The following is a 22814-nucleotide window of genomic DNA, read 5'->3' as shown; positions in this document are numbered from 1 at the left end:
AGAAAATAAAACATTCTTTTACTTAATAGATGAAGAGCGGACCATTTTATTTGTCTCTACGTCCACCAGATTTGTCTCCAATTTTTTTTTCATGGGAACATATGAAAGTTGTATATGCCATCAAACTTAGTTCATTAGAAGATTTGAAAGCTAAACTAATGATTTCAGGCAAATGTTTTCCATAAACTGCAAAATTGTATTACTCTTTGTATTGCTGGTAAAATTTTCAATAAACCCTCAAAATATATAGATTTAGTTTCCAATCCATTTTTATGAAAATCGCTCTAGACAGGGCATGAAGCCACTGGATGAAAATAGAAATAAAATTAAAAATATAGTACATCAAGGTCAAAAAACTAGCCTACAGTAAGTGTTAGATGGATATATTCTGAACTAGATTACTGATTATTTCTATTGCAAATACAAATAAAGACTTTATGAACAACCTGTGTGTATATATATATATATATATATATATATATATATACACACACACACACCGAAACAAAAAAAGTTAAAATTTAAAAACAAATGTGCGTAGCATCTATTAAAACCCCCTTCAATTACATTAAGTTTTAAACACATTGTCTCCCTTCAATCGTTTTTCTCTCTAATTTATGTACAAACTTTTGCAATTGTGTTAATAGAAAGAAAATGTAATCAAGAATCTAGTTTCAGTTTTGTTTTTAAAACAATATCAGAAAGAATGAAAGTAATTTCGTTTTTACTGTTATGCACTAGTTTATTTCTGATGATGTCCAGCTGATGAATAGTCGAGTATTTTTTTACCACAAATTGCTTGAGGTCGTTATCGGCTATATAAAATTATATCAGCCAGATTTTAAAAGTTGAATCTAAATAACATTTTAACTGACAAATCAGATTTTTGATTCTGGCTAACCAGTTTTCAATTGTTATTGTTGTATCATGTTATTAGCAATAAATTAATGCATTTCACTACAGTTTAAAAAATGGCTTAATCCAATTTGGTAATATGAAACCTTTTTATTTAAACATCTAAAAAGAAAAATCAACTTAGGGGAATAACTTAGTAATTCTTAGTTAGAGTTGGCATTCGTTTTTTAGCTTAGATACTGAACTTAGAATCTTTGTCAAACTCGGGAATCTATATGAAATTTTTAGCTTTATTTAATCCATGTGAGTAGATGGTTTTGCCATTAAAAAAAAAAAAAAAAATTACTTATTATTGCCTATAGTGAGGATTGAACTTTCAAACCTCAAACAACTGTCACTGAGAACTGATTACTACTTAACACCTGTATCTATTGCATAATTTATGTTTGGCCAATTGGATACTCAATTCATTGATAGCTGTAAGAGACATTTCTTTTAACTATGTTTTTTGAAATGTGTTCCACAGTTTTATTCTAACAAATCTTGGATAGCATAAATGCAATGCAGTAAAATAACATTTCTTTGTAACAAAACCTGTCTTTCATGTGATCCGGAGAAAAGAGTATAATTTTCAAATTGTTTTTATTCGAATTCCATAATTGAAACAACAAATTTTCCGAAGTTTATAGATTAGGACTTTAAACTAACTTCCCGCTCACTCCTAAATTAAAAAAAAAAAGAATAGATTCTATAGACGATTATGAAAAATAAATAGAAAAAGTTATTTTAGAATTAAGAGTGGGGGAACAGTTTTGCATATAAATTTAACATAAAATGGTCTGCTATTTCTAGGACATGCTAACTTTTTAGGGCAGTTAATTAAAAAAAACAAACTTACCACTAACTTTAAATCTGACTGACAAAGTTGTAACCCCCCCCGCATGTAATGCTCCCTACCCTCGAAAAAATAGAGCTTACCACCCACCCATCCACCCAAAAATGTACAGAATTTATCTCTCATAGCAAAAAAAAAAAAAAAATGGTTAATGCTAGAATTACCCCAAAAAGATCTGCAAAGAGCTGGTTTTTGGCCTTTGCATGTGAGCATATATACAGTATATTGCAAGATTATAGTATACTAGCATTTCACCCCGGCATTGCCCGGGTGTTTGGATGTGTATGTTGAGCAAAAAAAAAAAAAAAGTGGTAGTACCGCGAAGGAGGAAAAGAACGGGGGAAAAAACCTGAAGTCTATGCTGTTACGACCACCACCAAACCGGAAGTGACATTTTTTTAAATTAAGGCTAGACAATCGAAAGGAGAGGATGACTTTCAAAAATATCGACGAAAAAAAAGCGACCCCCCCCCCAACCTTATAGAAAAGTGCCCAGTTTAAGGTGAAGATATTAATGTTTTAGCCAATTTTTCGATATTTGTCATCTGAAAGGTCGAACTTCAAAATGATACTGATCTTGTAAAAATCCGTCGCCGCTGTTGAAAGTTTTAGGCAGACATGTAAACATACATACATACATTTATATATTGATAACTCAAATTTTCGACCCAAACCGATGAAAAAGCTTGCCCTATCACTGAATACCCTTTATGTAAAATTTCAAATGTTTAGACCAGAAATTGTCTGAGTAATTTGGTAGAGACCGCAGAGGTCAAATTTTTTTAAATCTTTAACCTCTATTATGACCCCCTTAATATTTATTCTTTGGGGCTCAAATCAAGTTATTAAGTTAGATCCATGTCCAAGGAACCTATATCTAAAATTTCAAGTGTTTAGACCCAAATGTGGCGGAGGAGTTTGGTAGAGATCTCAAAGGTCAAATCGTTGAACTTTGACCCCTTAACAGCCACATTTTTGGCTGAAAACCGATCAAAGATTTTCCCAAGTCTCAGTGCCCTGTATATCAAATTTCGAGTCTGTAGTCTTAAAATTGAGAGAGTTATTGCGTTGGGAAATGTAGACACAGACACGTTCACTTGTATAGATATATAGATTATTGATTTACTTAAGAGTAGATCGTTTTGATAATAAAGTTGTAACAAATGAATTTTTCTTTTTACATTAATTCATTTAGATATGTTTTTTTTATTATTTTTTTTAAAGTAAAATGGTTTATCAGCTAAAGGTTTGAAACTGGCTCTAGAATTTAAATAATCTTCTTCCTATGTTCTGATAAATTAAAGTATTATAACATTTGTTTTTATTGATTTTGATTTATTTTCTTTAATTTAGTCATTTGTATGTTTTGCTATTAAACCATGGCAAAGCTTTGTTTTCCATGTTGCATACAAATATTTATCTATATGGTTTGTATCTTTGCAGGTTGTGAGGACATCATAGTAGAAAGTATCACTGTTGAAAACTTAACCTCCATTTTAACGTGGAGTTCAGAACCACATGGATCTCAATGGGTCCACAGGCAAGCACTACATTTCTTAAGGGAAGAGTTCTTGCAGCTGTTACACTCACCACTTTTCTGTGAGATGAGCAAAGATTACCTCATTGCAGCCATCTGTTCAGACTTCCTGCAGGTAAAATCCTTATTCACTTTTTGCTTCATTGTTTTTCTTTTTTTTTTTTTAGGGGGATATCTCTTTGATTCCCTCCCCCCCTCCCCCCTCCTCTACAATGTAAAGCAAAGCATAAAAACAGAATGTCATGCATCAGTTTATTCTGAAAAGGTTCAGATAATTAACAGGGAGCGGGGTGAGGATATTCTGATCTCTTTCCTCGCTCTCAGACTCATTTTGATCAACACTATATCTATTTCTTCACGAACATTATATCTCAACCATGAATAACTGGTTACTCCATTAACTGCATTAGTACAGCAGAATAATAATTAGCCGAAACACTTGTCCACATCTGTTGAGAGATCATAAATGAACAACTACTGCACATCTTCCATCAAAAATTACAGAAAAAATTATGCTTCGCCAGTGTTTGTGTTCATCACATAAAATCGTAGAATTACATCAGCAATCTATACTCCTATGAATTTGTTTTTTTTTGTGCGTATTGATATTCATATTAAAAACCTTTTTTCTGTTTATTTAAAAAGAAAATAAAACTTTGTTATATATGGGTTGTGGTATTGCATTCACTAGCAAAAGATCTAGCTAATTTGCATATTCTTTTAAACATTTTAATTAATTCCTTATTAGTTTTTTCAGTTTTCTTATGGGATGATTATCTCTAGTTAACTCTTACAATGTTATTATTTTCATGCAGATATTCTACATGATTTATACTTGTGTAATATTTGTGTAAAAAGATTATAGTAAACACAAACCTTTTTCTATATATATTTATGTATGTGTACAGAAGAACCCTGCGATGCAGCATTAAAATTAGTAACAAAATATAGTGCGATGTATAATACACATGTATATAATCAAATAACATAAATAAATAAGGCGGGGCAAATAACATAACCAGGGACCGGAAAAACATTGTATTTCACATTGTAACCTGAAAAAAGCGTATCCTAGGGCCACCATATCCCAGGGTTCTAGTGTATATATATATGTTTAAAAAATTTTGCCTACTAAACTCTTCTGTCAGTTTTTGGTCTACAAACATGAAACTTCATATATAGGGTATTCAACCCCATGCAAAACTTTATATTTGGGTTTTAGCCGGGGGGGGGGAAATCGGTACAAAAGTGTGAAAATTAAAGAAATGAAATTTGTTAGGTGATGGTCGAACAACGGCATTACAAATATACATGCGTAACGTAGTAGCTATTGGTTCGTGTTTTAATTTTTAGCCTTGCAGCAAACATGTCTTCATAGGTTAGGCATTAATGTCAAAAAAATAAATAAATTGTAAGTTAAACGTTTTGGTTTTGATTCTCGATGTTGGCGCACAAGTCATTTTTTTTTTACTTTTTAAATCATTACTATATATTGGGTCCAATATAATATATAATAATAAATACGAAATCTGCATTAATCAAAATATATTTAAGTGGGCAGCATGCTAGTTTTTCATATAATTATCATTTTTGATGATCTAAAAAAAAAAAGACACCAACCATTAGCTTTTTATTTAGAGTAGATTTTCTGCATTAATTTCAGATCGTGGGGTTGTCTGACTTGCTATTTGCTTTCCACAATATTTTTCTAATGGATTTTCTTTATTTCAATAGGATAGAGCTAAACTAGCACAAGTTAAAAAAAGAAAAAAGGGGGGGGGCGAAATAACTAGTTATTACTGATGATTCAAAGAAAAAAATAACATCTTTGCCTTTTCTTTCCTTTTTTTTTATCCTTTTAATTTTCTTACGTTCATTATTGGGAGTAGGAGTGGGATGTTTAAAACAAAATGAGCCCAGATGTTAAAAACATCATAGAAGTTAAAAATGAAACTGAAAAAAAAAAATCATTGCTCACTTAAAGAATAAAAGAAAACGTGCGAGAAGTTTAAAAAAGAAAAAGAAAAATGTATAAATCAGTTTAGAAAACAGAAAGGGGAGGGGGAATTTTTACAACTATTATCAAAAGATTAAAATGTCTTGTTTCTGTGCGATATTTTGACACTTTGAAATTTAATAGTACTTTTGCAGATATTAAACTGCTAGAAAGTAATTTCTGACTTGAATTACTGGTTAAGGGCAAAAATAAAATACATGCTTCTGTTTCTGCTCCAAAACCAAAGAAAAATTAATTTTCCTAATTTTTCAATAATAATAGGTATTATACAGTCGGTGGAGCAGGGAGGAAATTCCAAAGACAATTAGTGTATGGAGTACCTTTCTAGTACAAACAATTTATAGATGGAGAATTATACATTAAATACTTTTTATATTTGTTTTTTTTGTTGTTTTTTTTTAGTTGCTAGGTGGAAGTAATAAATATCAACAAATTTGTCAAAAAATCACCTAAAGGAAGATTGTGTTAGAATTTATTGTTTTTAGTAGTATTAAATGTCCTCCTCCATCTTAATTTCCTTCTGTGTCAAAGAGTTTTCATACCAAATTTTGAGTTTTGACTAATAGTTTTTAAACTCAAATATGTAATATTATTACCAAGAGCAGCTTCTTTTGTAGTCATATTATATTTCTCTCACCCCCTCTGACATTCCAAGGGTGCTTCATGTCACATTTTCTGTAATTCCGCCAGATAGTTTTGTCTCCTTATGATAAGCGCCATCACTAAAGGATTTTTCGACCCAAACTTGTACATGACCAACAGATAAAATTATGTTCAATTATTATATAGATTTAAATTCTTTTAGATAAAGTATTTCTATGCTGTCATCATTAAATTTAATACTCAGATTGTTTTCTGCCATTATTCTTATTGAGCAGCATATAATACTTGAACATCGAAATAATTTTTCAGGTCATAGCTCAAGATGATTCGGAGATTCATGGCCCAGACTCGTGGCTTAGAGTCATAATTTCTTCTTGCCAGGTTCCACCTCTTTTATTGCACAACAAATTTAGTATAGGATTTAACTCTTGGATATATGAAATGCTCATTTTAAAAATAGAAACCAAACAAAAGTGGATTATTCAGAGTACTATTTACATCTCGATATCTTGGCCTATGTAATATCCAACCTTCTTCAGAGGTATTTTTCCAAACTTAGAACGAGGACTTATGGCATAATAATTAAAAGCATCAGTTAACAATCAGTTCTAATTGACAGTTTTCTGGTGGTTGAAGGTTCAATTCTTACAGCAGATGATTGTAAGCTTAGAGATTGCATACGTCAAACTATTGTGAAACTATCAACAAAGATGAAAATAAGTCAAAATTATTAAAATTGTTCTCAAAATAAACTGGTTCTTATTTTGTTAACACATACGCACATATATCCCCACCTTATTTTTAAATTAAACTCTGTCTCAACCTTATCAGAAGTGATCAAACATCATCGTGGCATCACAGCTAAGAAATTTTAAAATTATGTTTAAAACTGATATCTCTAATCATTGAGAACGTTGCTCATCCCAGACAGCTGTCATATCAAGAAAGTCCCAACGACCACTGTTTACTAAAATGTGAAAGTTGATAATTTTGTGTGTGTGATCTTAAGTGTTTTCTTTCAGATTTGGATAAAACCAGAAATCATAGTGAACCAAATCAACAGAATTCATCATAGATCTGAATGCTGAATATTATTTGGCTTATTCAAATGACTGTTCTCATCTTGGATGTTATTCTTATAATGCCTTTACCACTGTGGCGCAGTGGATGGAGGTGTTGAGTCTCTACAGTTCTAGGTTAGCATTGTCTGAAGATAGCAGGCTAGAGGATTAGTTGGCCAAAACGTGAGACAACAACCATGGAAGGCAGTGATTAAATGGGGATACAGTTACAAGACTCAACATTCCTATCCCATCATGGTTAACCACCTAAAGAAGGCCAGAGGATGAGTTGGCTGAAATGTGGTGAAACAACAACAGCTAGGAAAATGAGAATAACAACCCACAAAAAAAAATGAATACATATCTCAGTCACAGTTACAGAAAGGGTAACATTCACACTTTTGGTGATAACTGTGATTCTGTTCATCATAGAGACTTGTTAATTGGCCAATATTGTAGCCATTGAAATCCTCCATCTTATGTAACCTTAACTGAAAAGTTTAACCATTTGTTGAAATTGTGACTGTATTTCAACTTGAATTTTTCCAGATTTCATGTCTAAAACGAATGCTCTTTGATAACGGTAATCATTATGCAAAATTTTAATCTAATCAGATAATTTTTAAATCGTCAATATTTCAATGGCATAACTTTGGGAATACTTCATACAATATGGAGAAGATAAAATTTTGATCCATCCTTACGTTGTCAGAGATATGCAGTCTCATGACTGACTTGTATTGTTATTATATTAAACGCTCAAAATAAGGTCTATCTGTGTGTATGTGATGAATAGAAATTATTATTTGTAGATATAGTAACCCTTGTATGACTTGGTCTTCAGTTTGATATCAAACCAACCATGTTTATAATGTTCTAAAAACGTACAAAGGATAGTTTCTGTTGGTGAGTGTAGTTTGCTTGGCACCCTCAACCAATGATTAGTGTCATGATGCAGAGAACTCTTGTCTCTAGTGGGAATCTGAAAGAATACATGTATTTTACTGTTTGTAGAGGCTTTTTTTGTCAGTTACGCACACGTCTTACTGATTTTGTTCATGTGTACACATATACATCAACACCCATACATTCATTTCACTTGGTGATAAGATGTGGCCACATACCTCGAACAAGATTCTCTTTAAAAAGAGAATAGTTTTCCTTAAATGTATACATATAATTATATATAATTATTATAATTAGACTGAAGCCGAGTTAATCAACGTTCGTTTTCCTAAGTGTTTATTTTTCTATTTTAATTACACAAAATACATGCTAAAATATTTAGTTTGGAAATTGAGTTATGTTTGAAAAAGATCACATTTTAATTATCAAATTATAATTTGCAATTAACTCATCAAATAACACATCACTTAATCCCCTCTCATCATATTATTCTCACAACGTTTCAGCTGATGTAATCTTCCACCTTCTTTTGGTGCATCTTGTTGGATTTGGGGAATTTTTACAGAATATCCAATCAAACCCTTTATTTAATCCACAGGGTTGCTTGCTCTTTATCTGTCAGCCATGACTGTTTGCAAGGACCTATAACATTAGGGATATAAGTGCTAAATAATACTCAAATCTGAATGACGGTCTTTTGGAGGTTCAATACCCAGTGCAAGTGATATTACGAATACAATTACAGAATTAAGATTTTTGCTTGATCAAAAAATAATGATTGCAATCTGATAATAATAATTATAAGTTTAGATTGACCATCTGTGTTCACTGTGCAGTAAAGAATTCAAATGAATGATTAACAATGTAGTAAAATCCTAACTTGACAGGGTATTCTTCTTAAAAATGTTTACTAAATAAAAGAATATTTTTAAAAATAAAATAACATAATGTATGCATTCTTACAGACTAAAATGTTGCCTTTCTTTGTATTCAAAACGGTTCCAACTTTATTGTACAAGTTAAAAGTAAAAAAAACAATTTTTTTTTTTTTTTAAATGAACTGAATTTTTATTTGCATCATATTCAGATTTCCTCTCTGCTACTCGATCAGCATCATGGGGAAACAAACATCCCAAAAAATAAAACATGATTTTTTTTTTTCCAGAAGTTTAATCCCTGGGTAAATCTAGACATACCTTATCTTTGAAATGTTTAGAATAAAAATGTTTCCTTTTTCCAATAATTCTACTGCAAACTGACTCTGATTTTACAGATATCTACACTTTGTATGTACATTTGTATACATATAACTGGTATATAACTGAACAAGGTGTATATAAGAAAGAAAAATGGATTGTGTTATCATCTGACATGAAAACTTGGGAGTATATGACTGTAAACTTAGCTTTCTGCAATCCTTGCATTCTTTTTTTATGATTTTATTTTTACACATCCTCCTATTCACCATGACATTGCGCGTTCTCATAATCACCTAAAGATCCTGCTGTTCCTGGTTAAGGACAACATTGTTTTAGTGCAGCAACTTCCTTCTGTTGGGCAACTTTTTTAAGTTTAAGGCATCATCGGTGTGGGATGGGAAGTTTTGAAGGGGTAGAAGCCATGAAGAGGATTGTAAAGATTGAAGGAAATCATTTCAACAGTGCATAGAATGGTGGCTGGGAAGAATAAAATATTGGTTAAATTTAAAATGTGACTTATCTTGGTTAAATCACATCATTGTTTCAAATTAAAATAAATTGTTTATTGTGACAAGGGTCCCGTTACTTTTTAGACAAGTAGCTAGTAGAAATTTCCAGGTTAATATCTGGGGGCGTATTAATTCACTGGGAGAGATGCATCCCTAATCCTTGTTAAGACATGCATCTAGAAAACTCTGTAAAAACCTGCAGTCTACTGTATACTCTATCTTGTGGCAGTCATCTACACTGACAAAGGTTAGCAATGATACCAAAAAGTGTGGTTGGTTCTACACAAAGCCTTCACCACTATAAACAAATCATCTGTGTGGATTTCCAAGCAACTTAGGTGTTGTAGCAGAAGCTCATATGTTGAAATTGACGGGAAAGTCCATATATATATAAAGAGAGGGAGAGAAACAATAAAAATTGAATAAATTACATTTATTGATCCATCAAAAATTCAAACAAGGAATTATGAAGAAAAATTCTTAACCAAAGGATTTTCAATTCCTTGTTTAAATTTTCGATAGATCCATAAATATTGTAATTTATTCAATTTTTATTTGCATCATCAATTTTTCTTTAATTGCTCTGTCTAGTGTATTGAGCTTTTTATTATCTTTATAGATTCTTATTTTAATATAATATTTATCCCTGTATATATATATATATATATGTGTATATATATATATATATATATATATATACATACATATATAATGGATTTCATTTTTCGGACTCACTTCCTCATCTTAGGTGTTTTTTCCACTACATTTCGGCCGTATCCTCATTCGACCTTCTTCAGGTGTATCTCTAACTCGGGAACTGTTTTTTTAATTTTGAACCCAACCCTTTATTGTTACGGGGGTACCATGTTCTCGTTCCATTCAAGCAATTCCTGCTGCTACCGCTTAATGCTGTTGCTGCTGCGTATACATTGTGTTGCCACTGCTTTCACTGAGGATTGAACTCAGCACCTTGGAGACTTGCAATGTCTGTTCCAACGTCTTAGTCACCTCGGCCATGTGTCACTAGGACTGGACTGTTAAACCTAAGTTATTCTTGGTTCTCTCTTACAATTAGAGGTTCCCAAATTGTGTTCAGTTCTATACTCGGTTTGCTCAGGAGGTTGCTATGTCCTAGCATGTGTGCTGTTTCTTTGAGTTTTCACACTCTCCAGTGGGGCTCACTGTTTATTATTTTAACTTCATCCTAGAGGGGGCGATGATCACCCTTTTCCTTCCATACATGATAGGTTATACCTGACTTTTCCATCTCCCCTCTAGTCACTGCTTTTCGATGTTCCTCCACCCTTACTTAAAGAGGGCGGCATGTTTCGCCCTTGTAAACCTTGCTGCATGATGGGATGGAATATATGGTCTGGTTCTCCTCCATTAGTGGCTTTATTTTGACTAGGTGTCTTCTTAGAGTTTACTCGCTTTTAAATACCGCCCTGATGTTGTAAGGGGCACATATCTTTTGAATTCCTTCGGAGATGCCTCGTATGTATGGCAGGCAGACTGTTGGAAGTTTTTGTGACTCACTTTTTTCCTTTACTCTATTGTTTCCTCTAGTGGATAGTGTGCTATCGGGGTAGTTGTTACGTCAAAGGGTATCTCTTAGCTTAGTCATTTCTTGATGGTATGTATAAGGGTCACTACTTATTGTCTGTGGTTGGTGTTGTAGACAGCATGCAATTTCATATTTGACACTGTATGGGTGATGGGAGTTGAAGTTTAGGTATTGTCCGGTGAAGGTGGGCTTGCGATACACAGATGTCTTGAACCCACATTCTGTGCATGTTATGAGTATATCCAGGAAGGCTAGTTGGTTATCTGTTTCCTTCTCCATGGAACTATAGACAATTAACATATATATTATGAAGATAAAATGCATCACATATAATAACATTTTTTGGTGACAGAATGTATGAAAAATGTATGAAAAACAGAAAAGAAAAAAACAAATACAGGAAGAAATATATGCACACCGTTTCCAGTGAACCATTAAATAAATACTTTAGTATAGTTAATGAATTTAGATTTGAAATCTTCGTATAAGTTTGAAAAATTATAATTTATAGAAATTTTTTAAAAATAAGAAAACGAATATAGCATTCAGGTCTTATTCCTTACAAATTCCTATTAGTGCGTGCGTTTCTTGACTAATCATTTTATCAAAAAAAAGTATTTTTTGATAAAGAGGATTGTCCCAAATATAAAACGTTATATGAACACTTATAAATTCCATGTGTTCATGTTCTCTGTAAGATTATTTATTTTCAAATGTGAAGACATCATTTTTGATCAGGAAACCCATTTTAAGCTACAACAAAAACGTGTGTGGATTAATCAAGGTTGACTATGTATAAGATTTATATTATTTGCTTATATGAAAAAGCTAAAAAAATAATTTTCAAGTAATTCTTATCCAACTTATATGAATTGTAAATGTAAAAAAGAAAATAGCATGTTGTTTCCCTTAATGTTGAATGATAAATTTTCCGACTGCTAATTTCTTTATTTTCAAAAAATTGCTTTATCTTGGAAATGTTAGTTGAGGATAGGAGTGTGTCTTTCCTTCTCCTTTTCAAAGAAACCAGAATTATGTTAACCTTTAACCTTTCCAATTTTGGAAGCCAGTTTGTCTGTGACTATAAAAACAAAAAGGTTAAGCAAATGCTGAATGATTCTAGCATCTCACTAAGAATATGATGCATGAATGAAAATGAGGTCAGTCTTTATCAGTTGCTACTCATAAATGAAAGCAAAAAAGATTGGTTGATTTCTGCCATAGCTGATTAAAATAATTCATCAAAGATGTTATATTTTTCAAAGTATTGAAAAAATTGGCAAGATTTTTTTACATTCAAACAATGTTCTCAGGATCTGGATTGTTTCCCCTGTGAGATTCAATATGATCATAAACCTTCCTCATAATATGATCATAAACCTTCCTCATAATATGATCATAAACCTCATAAGTAATCAATTTTTGTTCATTCCATTTATCTTTTTAAACTCTCATAATATTTTTCAAGATTCAACTGATAACCTATCCATTTGATTTAATCCTTATCTTCATTTGGCTTTTTTACCTTAATAAGTAGTGACTAATTAGAAAATGATAATTAAAAAAAGTAATTTTTAAAAAGTAATTGAATAAACAAATTACCCCCCCCAAAAAAAAAAAATTGAAATAAACATGAAAAAAAAAAATTAAAAAACAAGTTTAAAAAATAAATTAAAAAGTGAAAAAAATTCAAAAAAAATAAAATTACTATTTATGTTATCAGTGTCTTTTCAGATATTCATTGAATTATATTTTAGTGTATGCTTGAAGATAAAATGAAAACTTGGTTTAATGCACTGTAATGTGGAAAGTCTGAGAGTGAATATTTTGAGGACCAAAGTGACAGTGTTTTTTGTGTTAAAAAGTCTGCAGAAAGAAGAAAATTCCCTTGTTTTATTTATGGAAAAAGGGTTTGGTGCAACTCGTGTTTTTTTTTTTTTGTATGGTATTTGTGCATATTGGGTACACCACAAGTGCCAAGTTGTAATTATTGGTAAGTTGAGAGATGATAGTTTATATGCAAGAAGTGCAAATTAATTGAAATAGATGAGAACTCTGATGTGGAGAAAGTATATTTGGATGACGAAGCTATTGAGGTTGTTCAAACGTTTTGTTACCTTGGTGATACCATTAGAGCACAGGATGAAGCAGGTGTTAATGTGATTACAAGTTTGGAATGTGTGGAGTAAATTCAAGAAGCTTATGCCATTAGTGACCAGCAGAGCATCACCACTGTTGACCAAAAGAAGAATATATAAGGCATCTGCATGCAATATGATGAGGTATAGATATAAACTTGGCCTATGAGGGTTGAGGACATGTGTTACATGGAGAGAAATAATATAAAAATGTGAGTCTAAAAGATAGACTTTGTGAAACAGGAGACTTTGCTGATTATTACTATGTTGATGGAATAGCTGAAAGTTCCACGGTTAGTAGACGTAGAACAGTTGAGAGGGTAGGATTAGTTCAGAGGAATAGGAAAAATAAATTGTGAGAGGAAGAAATAAAGATAGGCTTGATAGAAAGAGGAATAAATACCTGACCAATTAATGGTTAATTCAGTTTAGAAGTCAATTTCCAAAAGAAAAATGCCCAACACATTCCAGCATATAAAACAAGCGTTAAACCGAATATGATGGTGATGATGAATAAATCTTTTTTCTTCATCCATGAAATGGTTTATTGCAAATAATAATGTAATCAATTTTTTCTATACCAAATTTAATTGGTTTAGTCAGTTGAGAGGGAAATTCTTTATTATTTTAATTACCTTATTATTCATTATGAATTTAATATTTAATTACGTTATTGAGCACAATATGAATTTAATTGGAAAGATAAAATTGAAACGCATTAAAAGTGAAATGTGGATGAGAAAATATTTTTGTTTTCCTTTCTCAACTTTTTGTTTTTCACTTTTTTTTACTCGTTTCTTTTTCTCTTTTTCTTTCTCTTTCTTCCATTTTTCTTTCCCCCTTTTTCTTTTTATTCTTTTCTTCTCTGTATAAACAAATTTTTACCCTCCACCCACCATTATCATTTATCTCACCTGTAACTACTTTTTGTAATTACTTTTTCTTTTTGTCTGCAGGAGAATCGATTTTCTTACTTTCCTTTTAACTTCACGTGATTTCTATGATAATGTTATATATGTTTATAATGTTATATAGGTTTATAATGTTATATAGGTTTATAATGTTATATATGTTTATAATGTTGTATATGTTTATAATGTTGTATATGTTTATAATGTTGTATATGTTTATAATGTTGTATATGTTTATAATGTTGTATATGTTTATAATGTTATATATGTTTATAATGTTATATATGTTTATAATGTTATATATGTTTATAATGTTATGTATGTTTATAATGTTGTGTATGTTTATAATGTTGTGTATGTTTATAATGTTGTGTATGTTTATAATGTTGTATATGTTTATAATGTTGTATATGTTTATAATGTTGTATATGTTTATAATGTTGTATATGTTTATAATGTTGTATATGTTTATAATGTTGTATATGTTTATAATGTTATATATGTTTATAATGTTATATATGTTTATAATGTTATATATGTTTATAATGTTGTATATGTTTATAATGTTATATAGGTTTATAATGTTATATAGGTTTATAATGTTGTATATGTTTATAATGTTGTATATGTTTATAATGTTGTATATGTTTATAATGTTGTATATGTTTATAATGTTGTATATGTTTATAATGTTGTATATGTTTACAATGTTATATGTTTACAATGTTATATGTTTACAATGTTATATGTTTACAATGTTATATGTTTACAATGTTGTATATGTTTACAAAACTCTGTGGGTCTTCCTTATTTTCTTGCTCACTGATCACCATGATCTTCCTGAAAGATATATACTAGCAGTTCAGCCTGGCATTGCACAGATCCTATGTACTGTTCATAGCTTTATGTGTGTGTATATCTATCTATCTATCTATCTATCTATATATATATATTAAAAAGTTTGACTCGTGTCCAGGTAACCTACATCTAAAATTTCAAGTGTTTAGACCGAAAATTGGCGGAGGTATTTGGTAGAGTCTGCAAAGGTTAACTCTTTCAACTTTGACTTCTTGGCAGCCAAATTTTCGCCCAAAAACTGATTAATAAGGTTGCTGCATGTCTGAATACTCTTTTATATAAAATTTCAAATGTTTAAACCCAAAATTGACTGAATAGTTTGCTACAGACCGCCAATGTAAAATCTTTTGAATTTTTACCCCTTGGCAGCCAAATTTTCTGCCAAAAAACGATTAAAAAGCTTGCCCTATGTCTGAATACACTTTTTGTAAAATTTCAAATGTTCGGACCAAAAATTAGCTGAGTAATTTGGTAGAAACTGCAGGGGTCAATTTTTAAAAACTTTGATCCCTCAACATTTATTGTTTTGGACTCAAATCAAATTAAAAAGTTTGATCCATGTCAAAGTAACCTACATTTAAAATTTCAAGTATTTAGGCCCAAAATTGACGGAGGAGTTTAGTTTGGTAGTTTTCAAAGGTCAAATCGTTGAACTTTAACCCCTTGACAGCGAAATTTCTGTCTGAAAACTGATTAATAAGATTTTTCCAAATCTCGATACTCATTATGTCAAATCTTGAGTCTGTAGACTGAAAATTGACAGAGTAGTTTGGTAGGTAAATGTACACACACACACACACACACACACACACAATTTCACTTATATATATAATATATAAATGTGTGTCTGTGTGTGTGAAAGTTTCATTAATTTCTGAACCCTATCTTACCATCAAAATGGGTTACTACTATTCAAGTCAATAACGTAACATAATATAAATTAATATTATACAGTTGTAATTTTATTGTCCCATTTTTTCTTTGTACAGGGTGACCCAAAAAAACAGGACATTCAATTGTTTTCTGACCATTTTACAGTCAATGGAGAAAAAAAGGCCAAAGACCCTAGTGTTTTGATGTGATGTTTTGAATATAATAAACTACTTATGACCAAAGTTTCATTTCATTTGGACAAAACATTAAGAAACGGGGGGGGGGGTAATTAAAGTTGGGGCCCGTTTTTTTGGGTCGCCCGGTATAAGCAATAGTTTCTTAGTAACCCTTCAAGTCCAACATAAACAAATTCCTGACAAACCACTCTTAAGACACCCTATCAAATATCCAATACTAATGATTACTACGATACTATCATTGATTACTGTACACGCAATAACCCTTACCCCCGAGTGGCTTCCAGGCCTTGATAAGTGGTGACCTCCATGTTAAAAAAAAAAACAAAAAAAACACCTAAAATCACTTGCTAGAATTCTTACTGACAGGCAAAAGTGAGAAAGAGAAAGGGCGGTTGATAGACTGATTGGCTAGATTGCTGTCTTACTCGTACTCTTTTCCCCTCCCTTTCTCTCTCCCATCAACAATGCTGTATTTTTCTCAAGCTATTTGATTTCTTCTTTAAATTTCATTAGGGACTTATTCAAAAGATAAATTTGTATCAACATTACCTGGATGTTAATGTTTATACAAATAAATTCGAAAGTTGTAGTCTTGTGTCTACGAGAAATTTATGAATGAAATGTTTATTTAACATTTTGGTTTCAAGTATTTCAAATAGCAAATTTTGTGGAACGATAGTGAGCTAGATAAGCTAGCTAATATGCGCGCACACACACACACTCGAAAATGGACGCTGTCATAAAGGATGAATGGTAATTGGCAAAAACAGTGGACATATGTATTTGTTTGAAAACAGCAGAATTGCTGGCTACTTTTTTTAATTGAGCGGGTCAGAAGTCCTCCTGGTTGGCTATAGCTATTCATTATACTTGTAAGATTGCAGGATTTTATCTTCAATATCGATAACAGCAAGACCCAGCAGTTGCATACAAAGTCGGAAGGTTTGGTCCAGAACATACAAGTAACATTGTTATTCATGGATTTGCAGTTTTGCACCTGGCATGTCCTTACTCGCTACAGAGATGACCAAGGACAATGTTGTTGATTTTCTGCTGGATTTTCACCAGAGTCCTGTTATTTGGGTAGCTCTAACACTACACTGTTGTCACCGCCCTTGCCACAGTGAAGGAGAAGAGTTGGCTGTTGCTAATTTTGCAAAGTTAAGAAATGATATATTTTCTTCTGGTCATATTGTTTACCGTATTATTTCAGAATCATAAAAATATAAAGTGAAAAAATAAATTTTTTAAAAGTTAATTGAATGAAAAATCTGAGTTAAAAATATATAATGAAAATATGAAACTAAGCCTAATACTTAGTGAATACTATTTATCTTTATTGAGAAAATGAATTTCATTAAAGTGACAAAACCGGTTCTGTTTGTAAAAAGTAATAAAAATCATTTTAATCAGATAATTCCTATTTATTTGGCTCCCCACGAGGGCAAAGTTAGACACAAGGTCGGGTTTTAATATGGGGAAAATCCAGCTACCAAAAAAAAAGGGGCACTCTGGATTGGAACAAAAATTTAAATTGCCTCAGTCTAGAAAGATTTCTCCTTCACTAATCAAGGACAGAAAAGGTGAAGTGTAGTATCAGAACAGATACTAATTATTTTTTTTAACCAACACCAGTTGCCCAACATAAGGTCTATCTGTTCTTCGCCATATCAGAATTACTTCTAAAAGCTAACAAGCCAAGAAATTAAATATATGCAACAAATAACTTATAGCAAACACGTTAAATTTTTTCTTTTACGACTTGTTACTTTTAATGTTCTGAAACTGTTTTCAGGTTTGTTTCTATTTTATTTCAAAATTAACTACACTGTAGGATAAACCTGGCGTCATTTTTATTTCTTACGTTATTTATGAGTGATTTTAACCTTTTTTTTTTATTATTCCTTTAGTATAAGTTATTTACTGTGTTTCTTGTTTTTTACGATTAAAAGTTAAGGAGCTGGACAACAAATCTCAATTCATGTCTTTCCTTTTCTACTCTACCCTGTTCTCCTGATTTCCAACAACCTTTTTATATACTTTCTCTATTTAAAAACAATATCCCACTAATTCAGAAACGTCTCGGCAGGTATCCAAAATATAGACGTCACTTCTACAAGCGCAATCTATCATTTGTTATGATTAGCGAATGCACTGATGTGTGTCTTATAAAATATGATGTACAGACGGCATTAAGGCGTGGTCATGTAAACTTTTGCTCTTAAATTTGTTTGGCTAGCAGCTTGCTCTCTTCGGATCAAGGATCAGTGAACGAACCTCTTTTAGTTGCTTCATCTTTAAGGTTACACATTAGACAGTGTCTTTTAAAACCTTTTACTTATTTATTTATTTTTTTTTTTTGTGGGGGTAAATAAAATAAAATAAAAAGAAACAGTATTAAGTCGAGCATTAAATGGTGACAATTTGGGACAGTGACTTTTATGCTGTATCACTAGAGCATCACTAAACATTTGCCTGTACTGTATGACCCAAATACTAATAAACTTCTTTTACAGACACTACATGTGGTTCAAAAATTGATATGTTTGGAAATTTTTAGTACCGCTACCCCCCCCTCTCTCTCTCTCTCTCTCTCTCTCTCTCTCTATATATATATATATATATATATATATATATATATATATAATGTATATATATATGTGTATATATATATATATATATATGAGAGAAGGGGGGGGTGAGGTACTGAAAATCTGAAAATATATATAACAATAAAAATAGATGGTGAAAATGGAATGAATTACAATATTTATTAATCCACCAAATATTCAAACCAGGAACCAAAATAAAGAATAATCTTTAACCCATGGTTTTTCAAAGATAGGCTCTTTTCATCAAAGGATAAAACTCAGCAAAAAAAATGTACTAGTGATTAGCATAAATTTGAAAAATACATAAAAAGCAGCAAACAACGAAATCATACTATTTACAGAAGGAAGCATCCGTAATAATCCGAGATGTGGATGGATTGGAGTCCAAAATCTCAGTTTATAATAAATTGAATAATGAAAAAACGTGTGTGCACAAATACAAATATATACAAATGAAACCAAAGCAACAATTTGAAAACAATCAAGTATGCAAAAAAACGCCATTGTTTGCAAATCTGATTGCATTCATTATAAAATTGTGTTTATGAGCTTGCAGAGTGTGTGTGGGTGTAAAGATTAAAGTCTTAATAATGATTAGTGTGTTTATGAATATGCACATGTTCTGTGGTGTGTTCGTTAAAGCCAGATCCTAATGAAAAGATCTGATGAGGTGTGTCGAAGTTTTAACCAGAAAGAAAGAGGGAATCTCCATGCATCACTTTTTATACTGTGGATCATAATGGTCTTTACACTTCTAAAGAGGAGATAATTCAGGTCTGAAAACGTACCTTGCTGAGTGTGTGTAAATGTCTTGAACGAGAGTAGGTAATTCCATAGATGTAATATTGTTTGGTTAAAAGGACTTAGTGATACTAACAGGGTAAAAAGAGTGAGTATTAGGTATTATTAGACTAAAAATATCGAGAAAATAACTCAGTTTATAGACGCCCATCTATTCCTCAAATCAAAGAAACATTTCTTCAGCATTAAAATTATCTACTTAATTATATAACAGCAAGAAGATATAGAATCTAAAAGTGGTCAAATGTTGGTAATGTATTATTTATATTCTTGCTATGAGGTTAGACACAAGGTCAGGTGTGGTTTTGAGAAGCTAGCATACTCTAGTTTATAAAATATACCTAAACAGCCCTATCACTATTCCCCAGTAAGAGCACTTCAGTTGATTAGCAGTAAACTAACTCCTTTTCAGAGAGACGGTAAAGCCTGGGAGAGTGGACCTCCTTGGACTGAACAGAATCATATCTCAGCCCACCAGCAACCGTCAGAAAAATGTGTTGGCAATACGATGCTACAATATCTGATAGTTACTAAATCAAAAGATAAAACAGAAAAACATCAAGTACCATCTTTTTTAGTCTTTCGTATAACTCTACCAAGGATTGAACTTCAGTCTCCCAACCCATTAGTGATCAATCTAACCATTATTTCAAAGTTGAATAAGATATATTTTTTAAAATTAAAATTGTTGTTTCATTTTTCATGGTTATGTCAGCTGATACAATTATCCAAAATGGTTGATGGAAAATTTATAACATTTGCTTAAAAATATCTTTATTTTTATTACAATCTGTTTTTCTATTGATATCTCATTGATTGCAGCAAAAAGTGTGCCAATTTGCCTTGCCAACTCACAAAGAATTGATTTTTAAGAAATGCACATATATATATATATATATATATATATATATATAATTTTGTTCATTCACCTATTGAACTGTGATTCAGGAAAAAGTTTGAAAACCAATTAAATATATGAAAAAAAAAAAAAATAGACAAAAACCCAAAATCACCATCTCTTTCTGCTCTCTCTAACTACAGGTTAAATAATATTACTGTCTCGGGTGGTATACCCATTTTTTTATAATGGACTATTCCAATATTTTTGTTCTTCCTTTTCTCTATGACCATTTATACTTAAAAAGCAGAAAGAGGGAAAGAATGACATAATAGACAACTTATAGACTCTTACCAAAAATGAAAACCAGTTATACCAAGACTCATCAAAAACAAGACACTTCAGGGGCAATATATAGGGAAAATGGCCATACCTCAACAGGAATTCCAAGGGGCTAATATATTTAGTATACCTCTTTGAACATCTTCTTTTAATCAATCTCAATTTAACTTAAACTTAAAAAAAAAAAAAAAATTTCTAGATTAGATATGAATATACAGACAAAATTCTCCTTAAGTTTTAAATTTTAGGCATTTTCTAGAATAAAAACCATATAATGAATTTTTATCAAAATTAGAAAAAGTATTCTATATATAAGGTTTAGTATTATGATTTTAATCTTCATAAGGGGCATAGAAATATTGCAAAACTGGTGATGGTGTGAAGAGATCAGAGGAAGGCAGGCGTAAGTGGCCATGACTGGCATTCGCTCACTGCAACGAAACAGTGACGGCACGCAGGCATAAACCTAAACCCATGTAATAATGAGCTGTGATTATGCAAAATAGGTGTTGTTGTTGGGGGTTTAAAATGGCTAAATAAAAGGAGGCAGATTTTTCTTGTTGCTCCAGAATGTTTTGTTTTGACCTTCACATTGTTATACTGCGGATATTTTACAAATGAATGCTGTTATTGTTGTTGGTGAAAGAAATTGTTTAATTAAACACATCTAAAAGTTCCTGATTCATTAAGTTTTCAGCACTATAACCAAACATATCTTTCAGTTCTATTCAAGGAGAATTAATTTTACTCGTCCTGGGACAGGTATTTTTATTTTATGTATGAAATAAAGTTGATTTTTTTCCTCTTATATTTGTGATTAATAGCTCTTTTACTACAAGCTACATGAAAAAGAATGTTTTCTCAGTGGTCTACAGTAAATATTGGTCAGTTTTTAAATATATATATGAATCAATTTCATTTTTTTTTTCATCCTGATCAAAATTTTATTTTTTATTAATCATAAAGAAAGGAGGGGAAATTTTTATCCCTACAGTCAGAAGTCCTAATACTGACATCCAAATCACTAGATTACTAATTTAATACCATACCATTTAAAAAAAAAAAAAAATTATTCACCAGTTGAAAGGAGAAAAAGGGAGTTTTCATTTGTCTCTTCTGCTTTTTTTTCTCTTTTTCACCTTTGCTTGACCGACAGGTAGAGAGGAAGACAACCTGGTTTATGTATTTAATAGTGTCATCATTTCATACTTAGACACTCCTCACCCACTTGCGCGAGTTGGTCAGAACCATGTCTTAAAGACCAAATTTGAGTCTGAATCTCGCCTAGACCTTATTTTATTTTACTCTCAAAATAAACTTAGACATTTCAAGTTAGCATATTAAGCAGATTGTTTAGTTTTAATTATATTTTTTCTGTAATTTATGGAAATTAGTACCCTGGATGGCACCAGATAGCCATACACATACATACATACATACATACACACACACACACACACACACATATATATATATATATATATATTTTGTGTACAGAAAGTTGTTAGTTGAGACAGATCATTGATACCGTCGGTTTCAAGCCCGATAATAAGGCCCGTTTAAGGTATCCTTATCAAGCTCTCTTCAGCCAATATTCGTCTCAAGTCTAACAACTTTCTGTACACGAAATATAAATACGCTCTTACAATTTGGATTTTCCTTTTAATTGAGCACTCTGCTGGAATTCTTTTTCCAAAAAAACTAATCATATATATATATATATATATTGCCCTTTTCTATGTTATTCCTTCAACTAAGTCATCTCGAATGTCTTTAAATAAAGACGAAACGTTGATGAACATATTAATGAGTTTTGGTTTTTCCTTTTTTATTTTCCATGTGTATAGTCATCCATAGACAGCTGTTTGACCATATCACAGCATTTTAGTGTGGCTAGATGTGGCAAATATTTCCCACTTCAAAACTAGACAGCTTGTTTAACAGTTGAAACCTCTTACTCCTGTGCCTCCTATGACGTAATGAAAATTATAATGCTATACATCTTTTGCTTTAATTACATTTGCTATATATCTGTTACAGTTGCTATATATGTTACACTTGCTATATATCTGTTACAATGGCATTGACAACTGTT

At 31.3% G+C, this 22814-nt stretch overlaps 1 protein-coding gene across 1 annotated transcript in view; it reads left to right on the top strand.

Moving 5' to 3' along the window:
* The window catches only part of LOC145260588 (BTB/POZ domain-containing protein 7-like), a 328060-nt gene that overhangs the window by 256119 nt on the left and 49127 nt on the right, over positions 1-22814 (top strand). Inside the window, exon 4 of the mRNA XM_080118864.1 lies at positions 3194-3402. Within this exon, the coding sequence (XP_079974990.1) occupies positions 3194-3402 (209 nt within the window). The remainder of the gene's footprint in view (positions 1-3193; positions 3403-22814) is intronic.

Source organism: Euprymna scolopes, chromosome 36, assembly GCF_053919585.1.
Source record: "Euprymna scolopes isolate OS-2025 chromosome 36, ASM5391958v1, whole genome shotgun sequence".
Taxonomy (NCBI): domain Eukaryota; kingdom Metazoa; phylum Mollusca; class Cephalopoda; order Sepiida; family Sepiolidae; genus Euprymna; species Euprymna scolopes.
This window is presented reverse-complemented; position numbering and strand designations above follow the sequence as displayed.